Source organism: Triturus cristatus, chromosome 3_2, assembly GCF_964204655.1.
Source record: "Triturus cristatus chromosome 3_2, aTriCri1.1, whole genome shotgun sequence".
In the NCBI taxonomy this organism is placed as follows: Eukaryota; Metazoa; Chordata; class Amphibia; order Caudata; family Salamandridae; genus Triturus; species Triturus cristatus.
The window spans coordinates 410,884,304-410,901,504 of record NC_140584.1 but is presented as its reverse complement, the minus strand read 5'-3'; the positions used below and the strand labels follow the sequence as shown (position 1 = coordinate 410,901,504).

At 44.8% G+C, this 17,201-nt stretch overlaps 1 protein-coding gene across 3 annotated transcripts in view; it reads left to right on the top strand.

Moving 5' to 3' along the window:
• The window catches only part of AGO4 (argonaute RISC component 4), a 588,224-nt gene that overhangs the window by 390,309 nt on the left and 180,714 nt on the right, over nt 1-17,201 (top strand). For all 3 annotated transcript variants that reach the window (XM_085647981.1, XM_085647979.1, XM_085647980.1), the window contains exons 10-11: nt 13,393-13,521; nt 13,747-13,880. In XM_085647981.1, coding sequence (XP_085504107.1) covers nt 13,393-13,521; nt 13,747-13,880 — 263 coding nt within the window. The remainder of the gene's footprint in view (nt 1-13,392; nt 13,522-13,746; nt 13,881-17,201) is intronic.

The following is a 17,201-nucleotide window of genomic DNA, read 5'->3' as shown; positions in this document are numbered from 1 at the left end:
GAAAGAACGAAAGTATATAGGAAAACAAAGCAACTTTGTATCTTTCGCAAGCAGTTTCTTAGGAAGACCAGTAGCCAAAAACACAATTGCACGATGGGTTGCACAAGCCATACAGCTGTGCCACAAGCAAGTAGAACAGCCATTGCAGACAGCTCCATGAGCTCACTCGGCAAGAAAGTGGCAACTATCGCCTTTCTAGCCAATACTCCAATTCAAGACTTCTGCATGGTTGCAACATGGTATTCAGTGCACACGTTCACAAACCACTATTGCATGGACATCCAAATGATAAAGAAGCGCAAGTGGGACAAACATCTTGCAGCATCTAATCACAAACCAGCGCTCTTCTTCCACCTAGCCACCACAAAAAAAACAGCTACAAAAATGAATGCACAGCATGTGAATCCAGAAAAGATTCACGCTGCAAAACGTAAAGTTTCTTAGGTGTAGTTTTGCAGCTTGAATTTTATGGATTCATTGGCGAACCCACCCTCCTCCACAAAGAAGATGAGATCAATAAAAAAAAAAAAAAAAAAAACAATCCGCAACAAACGGAATTATCTTAATTTTTTTTTTTTATAAGAATCCGAGGATGGCGACTAGAGGTGGGAACTTCCAGAGGAAGCGCGTCAACTTCACAGGGGGACACCAAATGGTGGTATGCTGACATCAAGCAGCAAAAAAAGACAAATACACCAATTCCGGACCCAACCACTAGGTGTAGGAATAATGCACAGCATGTGAATCCAGAAAAGTCTACAAGCTGCAAAACTACACTGACAGGTAAACTTTACATTATTTATGTATCATTTTAATTTAACAGTGGCTAGTGTTGTAGGAGGTTGTAGGGGTACCAGGTGTAATGTTAATTATAATTAATTTTTAATATTCAATTGATAAGTGTAAATAATTTTTTACAGTTACATTTTAGGTGCGGGTTGGGCTTGTGTGGGGTAAAGGGTGGAAAGTTAAGTAAACATTACATTTTAATGATGTGAATTTAAAATATTTATCCAATTATAACGTAAATTCATTATTTTTCTTGGGTGTTGGTGGGATTGGGTGTAAAGTTATTTAAGTAATTAACAATTCATTTAATTTGTATTTTTTATTTTAATTATATAGTTAATTTGGGCTGCTAGGTATATGGGAGTATGTTGGAATTTACTCCACTCAGAAGCATTTTATATTTGATATTTAGGATAAATTATGATTGTGTAAATTGTTTATTAAAATGAATGTATGTGTACGTATGAATGTGTGTGTGTGTGTGTGTGTATATATATATATATACATACATATATATGTGTGTGTGTGTATATATATATATATATATAATTTTTTTTCCCTTCCAATTAATAAATGTATTAAAATGTGGTATGTTTTTGAAGTGAAGTACTTCTCCCTACTGCTGCACAAACTGGAGTGGGAATAGTTACTTTTACCCCTCCGCAGTTGAATGCTTTTCCTACTAGAGTAGGAATAGTAGTTTATGGTTTTATTGTTGAAATATATTGTGCTTGTGTATTTAGTTTTTGTACATATACATTAATTTTTAAGATTTTTTGAATTTTTTTTAAAATTTATTTACTTTGTATGTATAATTAAATTGGCAAATTTCCAGTTAATTTGTTAGTAGTTTTTTGTATGTATGTGTGTATATATATATATTTTTTTTCCCACTGTCTCAGCGTTTCCCACATAGAAAAACAAGCCATGGCTCAATTCCTTCAGCGTGTTATTTATTTCAAAAGCAACAATAAAAGCCGGACGTGTTTTGGAGCTCACAGCTCCTTGCTTACGGGTCAGTTGTTTGCGTGAACATTACACATATACAAGTGACTACACCATAATCAATGTAGGACTACTAGTCAATTTTGCAAGGAAATCACGGCAACCATTTTATAACAGTCTATTGTGGCGAGCCTCCTGAAATTCATTATATTCAGGCATATCCTGCTCATACTTGTTTTTAAATTTGGGTATCATAATTGTATTTCACTGTGATAATACTTTATAATTCCTTAGAATTTAAACAATACCCATACTTTATGGCTAAATCAAGTTACTATGCAGTATTTCATTTGTTACCACTCATTTCACACAGGCATGCCAGACGAGACATGAAATCCGTTAGCTCAATTCTGCCCTAGTGGGCCTGTGAGTTAGGATACTGCATGGTACTATAAAGTATGCTGCTTTTCCGCAACAGTCTTCATTTTAACTTGTAACCAATTCTTCCCCAATGGGCTAAATATACACATCCACTCGTAAACAATTTCTCTTAATCCGTTAACAGAAGGTCCATTGTCCCAAAGTATCTCTTATGCTTTTCTTTCTTCCTTAAAACATCTTCATGTTACCTACAAAAATAAGTGATCAACCTTGATCCTATATACAATTTAAAAACCGTAAACTAGTCATCCTGAGATTTGCACAGAAATATGTATGCTAGACAACTCTCACAACTGGAAAGACCATTTGTGAGAATTCGACTCTAAATGGACGGTTAATTCTTCATCTCTATTAATACCCCGCGGGTATAGTTTCATACTAATCATTTTAGATTCTAATCTTCCCACCTCTTTCTGATGTAGGGATTCTGCCTAGCTCCTAGAATTTTAACAAGCTAGTATCTTTATCATGTTGTTCTTTGAAGTACCTTGCCATGGGTTTGTCCTCCTTTAAAGTTGCTTTTAGATGTTCTAAAAACCCTGGCTTAATGGGTTTTACTGCCTATATAAAAGAGAACATGTGCAGTCAAAATTACAAGTCTGTTTTCTTATGATAAATGTTTTTTTTGTCTTTGATAACTGCAGTGGTTTATAGCTCGTACTGTGTTTACAGGCCTTACATTCACCACAGGTGAAGAAACTTGTATGATTTTTAGTATCTCTACGGGGATGTACCATACTATTACTTGGAACATCCTTCAGTGATGTATCTTTTCTAAAGGCTGCTTATGGATTTGCCCCTAATGATTTCGATTGTTTCATCCGTCATCAAAACTTGCCAAAATGTTTTAAGGCTTCTCTTTACCTCCCATGCCGGAGTACTGAATGTAGTTATAAATCTAGGTGCTTTGTCCTCAATCTCCCCTTTGGTTTTAGGTATCCATAGATATTCCCTTTTCACTTCTCTTGCTTTTCTACATGCTTGATAAATTACTTTACATGAATATCCTCTTTAAATCTTTCTCATTTCCATCATTTCGTTCTGAAAACCTTCCTCCGAACTAAAATTCCTCCTTGCTCTAATTCCCCAAGTGGTATTCTTGCAATTAGGCTTTTCGTATGACAACTGCCTGCATGCAACAAACTATTCCTTGCTGTTATATTTCAAAAATGGGTACTTTCTAGATTGTTTGCAATTTTTCACTTTAATATCAAGGAATTAAATTTAATAATTGTGTATCTGATTCGTAAATTTCCGATGTAACTAATTTTCATTCAAAATATCAACAAGTTTGATTGAAAATGAGTTAAATTTGAAATTTACGAGTCCAACGTTCCAAGGAGTGCCTTGCCGAAAACTCCAGAGTTTTGGCGGGAGAGCAGGGCAAAGGAACAGTCACTGGTGCGCCACCAAGAGGGGTGTGCCACCTGGATGAAGGCTGTAGGAAGGGACGTCGATAGATTTCTGGGGTTCCCTGGAGGGGTGCTGGCACATGGAAGCCTGTTAGGACTTGTTTCACCCGGTTTTTTGTTTCAGTGGCCCAGAACTATGGGTATTAGTACCGGGTGGGCTACGAAGGTCCTGAGACAACCAGATTTGGTGTGGTGGTCGATCTGACCCTCCTGAGGGTTAATACCAAAGCTCTGCCCTAGGCGGTCTCGGACAGGATAGGCAGAGCAAAAACACGGTACAGGTTCTTGGAGGTTTCGGATGCCTGCAACTGCATGGAGGACCGTACCTCTGTCCTTTGGGAGATCTTCAGATTTCATCAAAGGCTGGCAACAGCCTGGGTTTTGTAGGGGGGACACACAGCTGCATGAGTGGCTGAGGGTGGTGATTCTCTGGTTCCAGGGTGTTGGGCGGGGGCTTGTCGCCAAACATCCTCCCAGGGTCTCTTCTCTTGCTCCAGGAGTAGTTCCACCACTTCAGTGTCATCAGTCGAATCTGGTCTCCTGGTTCAGGTAAACCCCTAAATACTACCTTTAAGGGCATTTCAGGGGAGTAGAGGGCAAAGGCCAATGGGCCCCTGACCTTGGGGTGGATACACCCCCCTAAATGCCAGCCTCCAGTGGGAGGGGGCTTTTCCCTAAACCCCATTTGATATCTTTACCCAAACCCTATTGGCTAACTTTCCCCATCTTCAAGATGGTGGAAAGTGAATTTTGTTCTTTATCTAGCTTCCCCCACCTGATGGGTGGGGGTTGGCAGAGGTGGGCACACCGCCTGGCTATTGTGGGTTTCCTTCCTGCCTTCCCATCTAAAGTGGCTGGGCTAGGAAGGGGGGGGTGCTTCTCCTGCTACAGTAGAGGCTGGGGAAGGAGACCTAAGTGTGTTGAGCCTTTTGAAGCGCACTGCATCAGTTAACTCATCCAGGCTGGGAGGGGGTGTGAAGCCTTCCGTCCAGCACAGGCTTTGTTCAGGGCGCTGAGAGCGCTGGCTCTCACCCCAGGTGTATAGAACAGCGTGTCAGGGCAGCAGGCTGGCTCATACTAGTCACACAGGAGAGCTGTTGGTTTTTCAGGGGACCCCCTCTTAAGGGACTCCTGAGTGCATTATTATTTTTTAAATCCAATCCTGTCAGGGTGGGTTTTTTGGGGGGGGGGGAGTTTACAGCCTGTAACTCTCTATGGTTCCACTGTCACTTGCAATATTAAGAATGGACTTCATACTGCAAGACCATATCTGTTCATGCAGATATGTCCTCAACACATATGTATTGCACTCTGCCTTAGGGGTGAGAGGCCTTCCAGAGGGGTGACTAGTATATACCATGATGGTGCTGTTTTGGCATGGCACACAAGACCGTGCGCTATGTTGACTTCATTTTTTCTCTGCACTAAAGCATGCAGGCTGCAGTTTGCATGGCCTTGGTGAGGAATTCCCATACTAGGGGAACCATTTACTAGGGACTTACAGGTGTCTGAAGTTGGTCCAATTGTGTTTCAGTGGGGGTGGGGGGGTGGGGAGAACACACGTACTGGGAACCTGATTTGAAGGGACCCAGTGCACATTCAAAGTGCATCAGAAATCTGGCAACAAGTGGGGGGTACTGCAACATAACCTCAGCTTTCTACATTCAGTACAAGCTAGTTCCAGATAGTCTGGGATTCTGGAGAAAGGGTCCCGGATCTGTTTTCTCCTTGGCTGTTGAGGTGGTGCATCATGGTAGTGTGCCAATCAACAGAATCCCAATTCAAATTTCCAAAACAGTAAGAATGCCTTTAGAGTTAGCTAGACTGCCTTCATCTCTTGTCCATAGATGAGATAATCTAGTTCTTGTATGATTAGTAGTCCTGTACTGTCCACTCTGGAGATCTGTCACTATGATTTGAGATATCCTCTACTAAAACAATACTGTTTAGTAGTTTTGTCATTTTGCACCACCATTGAAGAAACTGCTTGGCCAGAGTGTAATAAGTCTGCTTATGAAGAAAATCAGACAGTACTGCCATACACTTTGAAAGGGTTTGATGTGTGGACTTCATTCTCTGCTGTACTGTAAATGGGATTTGCCCACTGTGAACCTCAAGATCTCCGTGTCATTGCTTTGCGAATATGGAAGTGTGTATCCTGCAATGTGCTAATTCAGTTTCTTACTTGAGATGGGGAGATTTCTGACATAGCCAAAATGCGAAATCAGTTTTGTAATGAATAGAACACACTTGAGATCCAAAATCAAGAGTTCCTGCTCTTTATTTATTTTTTATTTTTTTGCAACCTCCAAAATAACTAGATCTCCCAAATTAAGAGGGAAGGAAATGGATTATATTGTGCACTTCTTTAGCAACGTAGCAGCTTTGTTTCTAAGTGTAGCTAATGTTTTGGCTCCGGCTTCTGAGTGATGGGGAGTTTTGGGATGGAGGGAGCTTGAAGTTTAATCACTCATATTTGTACCACCCTTTAATCAGAAGTAATGTTTTGCTGCTCCTTTATGTGGAACAATACTATCCTGCCCATCGGAGTAGCCAAACAAAGGAGAGGGTGTTGACCTTAATCTACTTTTCCTACATTTTTCTTGATGAGGGAGTAAGGTGTTCCCTACTTCTTTTAGAGCTTCTTTAGTAGAGTGGCTTTTGATGCGGTTTTTGAATTTGGTACTGTGGTTGATATAAGACCACTGAGGGGGAGATTGAATCCCTTCGGCCTTAAGTGGTTACCACAGTCACTACACGTGTGTTGGGTTTTGATAAACCTATTCTTTGCCTCCACCCCTACCACCTGGAGTCTCTTTTTACATTGCATCTCATTATCCATTGAAGGGGACGGTTTGTTATTTTTATTTTTTGGAACTGGGCATCCAGTGTAATAGATGACATGCAGCCATGAGAAATCTTAAAGAAGCCATTGGAGAACACTGATGGGGCTACATGTATTGCATCAGTGGAGGTACTGATCGTATTGAAGATTAGAAGTCCCTCTTACATAATCTCCAGCTTGTAGTATTTCTCAAAGTAGCCTGTCGCAACAGCCTAAAAGTGTCGAAACACTGGCAGTTTTGAAGGCTTTTGCTTCTGTGTCACAGACCTTCCTCCTTGCACATCCATCTGTTTCCCCTCCCCGTCAGGAGGACATATCTTGGGCACTATAGCATGTTTCTTTCTGAAACTAGAACAGTCTGGTTTTAGATGCTGCCAGCTCTGATGACCTGTAGTAGGATGCTCGTTTCTGGTCCAGGGAGGGCCTGGCCATCTGGGCTGGACTGTTCCCATGAGGAGCTGGGTCAAGTCTGATTTGCATCTGTCCGGGTCCTAAATGGAATTGCACAGAGAGCAAAAAAAGAATGGATTTAGGCCCAGATCTCTGTACTGGGGGTGAGTGTTTGACATTGTTAAGCATTCAGTGCATCACTTATTGTTTTTGCATTTGTTGCCCTAAGTGGGCTGCTTGTGCCCAGATGGGGTTCTCATGCTTGCTGTGTCACTGGAGTCTAGTTATTCTGGATGAGGGTGATTCCTCGACCGGTCCTAGGATGCTTGTTTCAGGCTCTGGAAGGGCCTGGCAGTTCAGGCTTGACTGGTCCGATGGGGAGCAGGGTCCAGACTGATTTGCACATGGCTGGATTCAAACTGGAATGGCATGGCGAGAAAATACAATGCATCTAGGCCCAGATCTCTGTTCAGGGGGTGAGTGTTTGACATTGTTCCGCATTCTGTCTGTGGCTTCGTTTTTCTTTGTTTGAGTATTCTCGACGTAGTTACTTTGGTTGTTGCTGGTGTGAGGAATTTTTCTTCTACCAGTTCTGCAAACCTTAGTACCAAATGCAAAAATGACTTCGGATATGAACGAGGCTCAAATCTTGTATGAAAGTGGCTCTGTATATAGTGTTCCCAAATAGGTACAGTGTACACAGTCCACAGTCCCCAGAGGTGTGGCAGAGGCTACAGTTAGATATAACCTTACTCTCTAAAGTGGTAGCTTGGTCGAGCAGTAAGGCCGTATCAGAGGATCGTGTAAAGCATTTGTTGTACACACACAGTCAGCAAATGGTCTCACACACTCAAGAACCGAACTCTAGGCCAATGGTTTGTATATAGAAAAATATATGGTTTTCTGTAAGAACCAACAATAGGTATCAAAATACACTTTTTCAGAATGAGATGTATTGGATAAATACGTTCAATAAGCAATAGACCTTTGAATGCAATAGTTGTTGCAATTGGCAACACAATTCAAACACAATCATAACATTGAGCTCAATAGGACTTAAGTAAATGCAATTTTAGTTACTTTGCGTATGATTTTCTTTCTTAGGGTTGGATCCTGGATTCAACCGTTGTGCAGTTCCTGTAAACAGTTGAAAGAAAGTTTGTTACACAGGCGATTTTTAAGGAATATTTGTAAGTTTAAAAAATCCATAACTTAGAAGAATTTCTGGCAAAAATCAGGCAATGTTATCCTATGGAGGAAAATCAAGTTATAGGTAAGTACGGTTGTAATTACTTTTCAGGGTCAGTGCTGGGCACCAAGATACAGCTCTGGGATCTCTCCTGATAGCAGGTGAGTAATTTAGTTTACGTTGATCAGCTGATTTTTAGTGAATATTTTAAAGGTTCAAAACTCGACAGTCCATGTTACCCTATGGAAGAAAAGTGAGCTGTTGGCTTTTGGGTAAGTACTAGACTGGTAGAGTTAATGTTCTGGGCATAGACTCCGGGGTCTCCCAGGGTCAGGTAGTTACAGTTGTTACACCCTCAGCGGCACAGGGGCAGCTGGGTGCAGAGAGTTGGGCCCAATGTTCTCCTATGACAGGCAGGGGGCCTTTGGTTGGTGGCTGCTGGCAAGCAGGCCACGCGGCTGTTTTAGCTGAGCTCCTGGTCACTTACAAGTGGGGAAGTAGATTAGGATAGATGGTGCACTCCCAGGGGCACTCGGGCGGCTGGGTGCAGGGTGCTTTTGAGCCGTCGGGCGCTCAATGGATTTCAATGGAGAAGCTCCGTGACGAACAAAGGCTGCAAGCTCGGGGACGAAGATTCTTCAGGTGCGACCACCACTTCGAGAGGTAAGCTGTAGGTTAGGTAGGCACCCAGGGGGCCGCAGGGTGCCAGATGTAGGGGTGTCTTTTCGCGTCGGGAAATCTTACCCTCAGCTGGTCGCGGTTGGGGTGGGTCTCTGGTGTTGAGGCTGCAGGCGTCGTCCGGAATGTCGGAGGGTCCTTGAGTGCTGGATTCGGGGTCAGCCACCCGGGGGGGACGTCCTCGTGGTCTTTGTCCACTCTGACACATGCCAGGCTTGGCGGGTGCAGTGTGTGCAGGAGTCGCGGTTCCTGGCTGGTGCCAGGGGTCTGTTACTTGCTTTGAGCAGAACCACTGCTTGTGGGAGTCCCAGTTGTTTAGGGTCACGTCACAAGGCAGTCAGGTCCTCCGGGGTTTTTAAGGTTGCAGACCACTGGAGACGCAGGGGTTTAGCAGGAGCAGCTTCGAGGGTCGACAGGCTTGTAGGAATGGGGTCAAATCAGTTGGTGTCTTCCTCTTGTTAGCAGCTGCACGGTAGGTTGCTATAACCTAATTGTTAGTTGGTGCATCTTCCTTATTCCTGTTCTGTCCCTTGCTGCTCAGCCATTAATGATGTCATTTGGAATGTTGAGTGTGGGACTTGAGGAGATGTCAGTTGGAAGAGATGGGCTGAGCAGCAAGGAGGCTGCTCCTGGTGGGGCATTACATGGACTCTACCACCTTCCAGTTAACTTTATCTGAAACTGTAACTTAATTAATAAACCTACAACTTACTTCTATGTGACCGGTCTAAGACAATCTTCATTTTAACACAGTTCTTCTCTTTCTTGCTTGTTTTGGAATCTGTATCTGAGGGAGGAAGGTTCAGGGTGCCCCTAAATTGCCCCTAAATACTACATTTAGGGGTGTTACAGGTAGGTAAAGGGCAGGGACCAATGAGTCTACCCTAGGGTGGGTACACCCCCTATCCTGCCACTTTTCTGTGGGAGGGGGGTAGTAGCCTAGTCCTGAATGGGCAGGGCTCCCCATCCTCAAGAAGGCGAGAGCCCGGAGATGTGCTTCACCTCGCCTTCCCCACCTGAGGGTTGGGGTTGGCAGAGGCTGGCACACCCCCTTTCCTTCCTTGGGGTTTCCGGCCAGTCTTGCGGAGAGGGTGGGGGTGTCAGAACTGGTAGGGGCCAGTTGCGGAGTACAGCAAGTGGCCTGGAGAAGCTCACAAAGGCGGCATGCCTTTGAAGCTTCCCCTGCCCATCCTGGGGAAGGAGACCTAGCACCTCGCCCAGGATGTGCATTGTTGCAGGCCCAGGGGAGCGGATGGCTCTCTACCCAGGGGTCCAGCAACATGTCTGCTGTGTGGCAACCTAGGCAGCCCCTCAGACAGGACATGGATTGTAGGTTAGGTTCAGGGGCAACTCTAAGTTGCCTTCTGTCGTGCATCTTACATTAAATCCCCCACTGGCATCAGTGTGGGTTTAATGTGCTGAGAAGTTTGATACCAAACTTCTCAGTCTTCAGTACAGCCATCATGGTGCTGTGGAGTTCGTGTTGACTATCTCCCAGCACCATATACTTTTTATGGCAGCACTGCACTTACAGTGCCCAGGAATGGACCTGGGTACTGTAGGGGCACAGGGATCATGCACCTGTACCCACACCACTGGTATAGGGCACCCAACTAGAGTGGTGGCTGATGTATGCCAGGGCAGTGTGTGTTGTGGGCATGGCACGCAGAGATGTGCCATGGCGACTCTTTTGTTCTGCACCCAGACACTTAGCCTGCAAGGGCAGTGTGTCCGGGTACAGGGCCTCTAAGGGTGGCACAATAAGTGCTGCAGCCCTTAGTGGCCTTCTCTGGTCACAGGGCCCTGGGTACCTAGGGTACCATTTACCAGGGCTGACATGTGGCCAGGGATTCCAATTGGGTTTAGGTTTCAGCACAGTTTTAGCGATGGAACATAGGCCCTGGGCACCTGATTGGCAGGAGCCCAGGGCACACTCAAAGCACATCAGCAATTCAGCAAAAAGTGGGGGCATACCATGCAAGAAAGATGGCACTTTATCACAAATCTCCATTATTCCAGAGGATGAGGTGCGAGTTACCCCAGCTGGTATATTTAATTTTTCAGCTTCCTTCTGTAAAATGTCTTGAAAGGGCATGATGTCTTCTGTTGATAATGGGGTTGGAGTTCAGGACTAATGACAATGCTTTATCTTACCAGTTGGTTATTCAGATAATCTGAGAGGTGGGGTTGGCAGAGTGGGCACACCCTCTGTGCTGTCCTTATTTTTCCCACCGAAAATGGGGTGAGACTGGAAGGGGGCTTGCTCCTGATAGGATAGGCTGGGGGTCGTGTTGCAAAGGTGGCAAGACCATTGAAACTCCCTTGCCACAGATGGCTCTTCCTGGTTTAGGGAGGTGTGAACACCTCTGCTCAGGAAAGGCTTTGTTTCTGGGCCCTGGGAGAGAAGGCTCCCACCCCAGGGGTCCAGAATCCTGTCTTATGGTGGTAGGCTGGTGTGCACCAGTCAGACATCCACCAGTGGTTGGGTTGGTTCAGGGGGTTCCCTCTAGAAGGGACCCCTGAGTGCATGGGATAATACATTGGACACTGGAATCAGTGCAGTTTTATTGTACTGAAGTTTTTGCTTCCATACATCCCAGGATTCAGTAAAGCCATTATGGTGCTAGGAAACTCATAATGACCAGTTTCTAGACCATATACTCAGTATGGCTTTACTGTGCAATTATAATATCGAAGAAAGGCCTTTGATATTATAGGGGCCTTTGTTCATTCATATATGTCCTAAACATGAGGTATAGTGCACCCTGCCTTAAGGGTGACGGACCTCGGCCTCGTGATGGGCAGGCATGGCACACAGGGATCTGTGCCACGTCGACTCTTCAATTTTACCTGCACCACAACCCGCAGGGTGCAAAGGCAGGGGTGCATGTTTGTGGTGAGAGGTCACTGAGGGTGGCATAATGAATGTTGAAGCCCCAGAGCCTTTCCCTGGCTACCATGCCCTTGGTACCAGGGGTACACTTTACAAGGGCCAGAGTTGTGCCAATTGTGCAAACAATGGTACAGTTTGGAGAAAGAACAGGCCCTGGGAACCTAATTGGCAGGGACCCAGGGCACACTCAAAGTGCATCGGGTATCTGGCAAAAAGTTAGGGGGCAACCATGGAAAAGGGGCACTTTTCTATCGAAAGACAGTGTTTTGAAGCCAATAGCTTGCAAGTCTTCTCCTTCGACTTAGATGTTTGTCATTAGTGTGGTGCTAAGCTTCCATGTCAATGTACAATGTGATTGGGGTGGCGGGTCGGACTGGCTTTGAAATTGGGGGTCACCTTCTTGCTGGTTCTTACTCCATGGGAGTATTTTGACAGATAGTCCTCTCTTTATAAGGGACACATTCCTTTATTTGAATCTTGATTTTCCAGCTCTCCTCGGAGGTGGATCTTACTTTTTAAATGTCCTTTTGGTCCTTTTCCTGCAGAATTCCCAATCATTGGTCAAATGCAGTGGTGCTAATCAAACCACACAACGTATTTGGTTCTTAAGCAGTCTTCCTTCCACAGCAAGGGAACTTCTTAAATATGAAGGCATAGCTCAATTTCCCTGTGAAAATGTTCAAAAAGGGGAGTGAAAAGCTTTGGGACGTTAAAATATTAATAAAAAATTTACAAATACATTTTAAACGAAAAATGTTTTTAGAAATGAGAACGTGTTAAATAGGGTTTAAACACAATTTGTTCTGAAATCCGCCCTGCTGGAGTCTAAGAAACTGTGCCTCTGAGGCAACTACTGGTATAAGGTGTGCTGGATTATGGCAGCTGTGAAGGTACTACAATGCAGGACCCTCTCCTCCTAATGCAAATGTGAGTTTGAAAAATTAAAATGGGTTCAATGAATAACTTATTAGTAATTTTTTTAAATTAACTTTACAGCTGTGGAGGGCTAGAACAGCTGTTAAAGATCCTCTTGACGAGTTATTGGTCTTTGCCTTAAGCGAGTAATTATTATAAGGGAGTAAGTTGTAGCAGCTTTTATTGGCCTCTACATATCAGTGTTTTGAGTAAAGCTTCAAATACTCCTGTTGGAACACCACATTCTAGCCCCTTGCAAAGGGCTATACCCTAAGTTCAGTATCCTCGTAAGTTTTGGGCCCAAATAGCAGACCAACACCTATAAGCAGACAATGGCCCTCAATGACTTTTATAGCCTGAAGTGTAAGAGCTGTCCTGCTGTAAGGTCCCGCCCAATTGAGGGTAGGATGTTCTAAATTTAACGAGAAGAAACCGAGGGAAACATTAGAATGATTGAGCAGAAGGCCCATACCATCTTTTATTGACCCTGTGCCACTGTCTTTTATTGAAGCTTCTCATATTAACAATGAATGCTTAATGGAGTTTACCATTCTACAGTTTTAAAGTATTGTAGCATTTATTGATTTGCATACATTGTTTAATGATGGAATTAGTAGTAGTAGAAATCGGAGTTATGTTAACTTAGTTTCATAAAGAAATCGATGAAGGCTGCCAGACAAATTTATTCTGACTCCACCAGTTTGTAGAAAGGTAGTATGGTTGGCTGTGACACAATTATTTGCATGTTTCGAGTTTCTGAACCACACTGACTTGATTACTCCTGAATGTAATGGTATTCTAAAGGTGTTTCACGCTGGCTTCCTGTAGTTGCCGAATAGAGCATTTGGAATGGTGACTTGCTAACTCAGTAACTGTTCTCATTCCTCTTTTCTAGGTGAAGAGTAACAGCATGGTGGGAGGACCAGATCCTTACCTAAAAGAGTTTGGCATTGTTGTTCACAATGAAATGACTGAGCTTACGGGCAGAGTGTTACCAGCTCCCATGTTGCAGTATGGCGGCAGAGTAAGCTAATTTCCAGGAGAGCAGGTGTTTAGAATGCCTGCTGTCTTAGCATTTGATTTGTGTGATTCTTACCAAGAGAAAACCCCAAAACCAGGAAGTCGAACCTGAAAGAGTGCATTTACAATGCTTAATCACTTATTTCCTTTACTTTAGATTTTTGTGTTTGTATATACATCTGTGGTGATGCACATTTCAGTCTGAAGTTGCTCTTTTATTTATTTCCAGAACAAAACTGTAGCAACACCAAATCAGGGTGTGTGGGACATGCGGGGGAAGCAATTCTATGCTGGTATTGAGATCAAAGTCTGGGCCGTTGCTTGTTTCGCTCCACAGAAACAATGTAGAGAAGACTTGTTGAAGTGAGTATTGTCTCCATATCTGATTTAATTCTCCAATGAAACCATACAATGCTTCCCATAGCTGGCCGACTTACCACTGAGTGCAGTTGCCTGTAAGTCACAGCATGCAAAGTACTTGCAGGTAAAAAACTGGGACTTGATAAAGGGGCTTTGGAAAAACAGTTGATGCTCATGTGACCATCTAGCAAATGTGTTCCTATAACACATGGGTACTCGCAAACATTTTCCCGGGGGCCATTAGTTTGATCTTTGGTGTGACCGAGGGCTGCACTGATGCCAGCTGGGCGAGGGGGGGTATAAAGTGGGTGTAGTGGAAGTGAAGCCTGTATATCTAGTGGCTGAACGCAATTGTGCAATGTGAAACCTGAAAACCTGGGATGAATCGCGGCTTTTCCACTTGACCAAATTGTGTGATCCTGGGCAGTTTTATCTAAATTTCCCTCCTTTTTCTTCATTATCCCATTTAAGAGGACCTTGAATACATGACTTCAGAATGCATGCTGTACAAACCCATCTCCTGTGCTTGGATATTAATGGCATTGTCAGGGTGGTATGGAGGGGGGGGGGTTGGGGGTGGTTCGAAAGCATGAACGTTTCTAAATTCATGTTTGAAAACCATCACTTTAAAAAAAACATATACTTCTGAATGCACTGCTATAGTTTGATTTATTAAGGTTAAATGGTTCTACAGGTCAATGAAATACACTTTTTGAATTTTGAAAAAAGTATCGTATTCTTTCATGTTTGCTGTCTTCAAAAATGATTTCCTAAAGTTAAGGGTTTAGTTACTTCCTTTTACTGACTGCAATTAACCTTTAAAGAAGTGCTTGATGTATGTGTGTGTGTGTATATGTATATATGTATGTATGTATATATATATATAAGGCCAGGAGGGTCACATGCGGTCCTGGGCCATACTTTGAGTATCACTGCTTTAACAGCTTCATTGAGGTGTAGCATGGCTGGAGTCCAGGGTATTACCAAAGTCCAAGTCAGAGCTAAGCACAGCTACCTATGTTTTACATCTATGCTAAACACCGAAATATATGGCAGATGGCTTTAGTTTAAAGTATTAAAACTCTCAAACATTTTCACAGGGGCCAAAAAATATAGTCTGTGGTGTGACCAAAGGCCGCATTAATAGGTTATGATATTGGGGTTGGGAGAAGGGGTTTGTAAGGTGGGTGTGGGGGGGAAGCGATGTATGTATGTTGTGAGCAGTGAGTCGAGGAGTTGTTTTGAGGTTTTCATTCCATACTGCCCTCTAAATCAAGGCCCTAGTTTCTAGAAGTCTTGCATTTGTCAATACTGTTATGCTGTAACTGATCCACTATCCTGAGGGCTGTACAAAACCTGCTCTTGTGTTAACTATGATGTTGTCCTTGTATAATAAACGAAGGCCACCAAGAGTGGTCTGCAGGACAGCTGACTTGTCCAAGTTCACTATTAGCATTGTTCGAGGGTTGGGGGTATGAATGTTTCTACATTCATGTTTGAAGCTAGCACTTTGAAAAATACTTCTCAGTGTACTGGTGTTCTCTCACGAAGTAAGGTAAAATGCATCTACATGTAAATAAAAGGCACTTTTTAAAATTTTTGAATAGACTATCCTATTTGTTGACACATCTGTTGCAAGATGCCTTCAAAAATCAAGGTGTTGGGGGTGTGGCCAACTGCTGAGGGAAATGGCCGCATGGTAGCCAAGCTCCGTCGCACCACTCCCGATCAATCCAAAATTTAACATCGTGCCCTGGCCAGAAATGCCTGTGGTGGAGCCTGGCTGACTGACATCTTGCCCCACGGCTGGGTGAAATAGTCTCAATTGAAGGTGTCCGTGAGGGAAGACAGCATCCGTTGCGGCTCGGCGACTTCAGCGGCCCTGTGGGTGCACCGTTCCTCCCCGGGCGTGTGCACTAATCAACGCTGCGGCGTGGCGGACGGGCCTGCGACTGTGCTGGAAAGGGCCGCTCTGTGATTCCCGACTCAGAGGTTCCAGTGGAGGGTGTGCCACCCCCATGGCTGTCTTTTCTGACTGCAGTCTAATTCCCTGAGAGCTGCTGTGCCGAGATACTTTAGCAGCCTAAGCACTCTTTCATTGTGGTCTCTGGACTGGCGCGGGGCCCGCCCTCTATCGATCTGGAGAGGCGTCCCGCCCCAGGGGTGAGGGGGGCAGTGGAGCTACACAGACCTTCTGGCACGCCACGCCCTCCCGTCTCCTTCGGCCTCCACAGTGGGATGCCATGCATCAGTTGCGGTGGGCCCGGCGATGCCGCCCCAGGTGAAGTGAAGCCTTGCAGCACACTAAAGGGCCAAGAGTGTGTACCATAGGGCCTCCTACTGATGGTTGGTGCACCTGTATTATAAAAGCGGTGCGTGAGTTGAGCCAGCATTCCCCTTGTTTCCCAGGAGTGGAGGTGCGGTCTTGGGGGCCCACGTTGTTCCTTATCGCTGGCGGTGGGTACTGTGTTCTCTCTCTGGCTTGTCATCATTGCACCCCCTCAGTCATTGGAGGTCACACGATCCCCCACACCCCCCCCCCCCCCCCCCCCCCCCCCCGCTCCTCCTGGGTTCCTGGCACATCGAGCCCACCTGCGGCATTATGGCTGAGCAAAATTGGAAAACTTTGTGTGGGGAAAAGGGCCATGGTGGGCGCAATCTAACCCAACCACCAGGGGAGCAACCAGATCCCACACTGCAGGACTTATTATTGCGATAACGACTGTGTGTACCTCATTGAAGCCCGTATCGATAGTCGCCACATAAGTTTATTTGATTAGACAAAGATGTCTGACCGCATTGGTGCCGTAGAGAGCACTACCAATGAACTGATGAATGATACAGACCTCCTCAAGCGTCACGTGACTGAACTTCAAAATGCTCAGGGGGCACTGACCCTGCAATTTGACTACGAAGGCCGCATTAGACGCAACAACATTCGTATCTTTGGGGTGCTGGGAACGGGCCGAGGGCCAGGTGGCTGATCGACAAAAGTAAATTCACCTTCCCTGACTTCACCCCGCGGGTTCAGAAGCAGCGGCGTAGCTTCCTGGACGTGAAGCGTGCGCTGAGGGACCAAGAAATAAAGTATGTTAGGTTTCCGGCCAAGCTGCGGATCGAGTCAGAGGGTAAACTGTGGTTCTTCACTAGACCGGCAGACGCATGGGACTGGCTCGAAGTCTAGCGAACTGTCGGCAAGCGTCCCCACAAGCCCGTGGGATGCACTAGTAATTCTGGTGGGAGCCACCTGCAGCAGGCGTCTCCGCCTGGTGGTGACTCAGCGGCCCGGAGGGATAGCGGTCGGAGATAGGCTAGTTTAAAAGA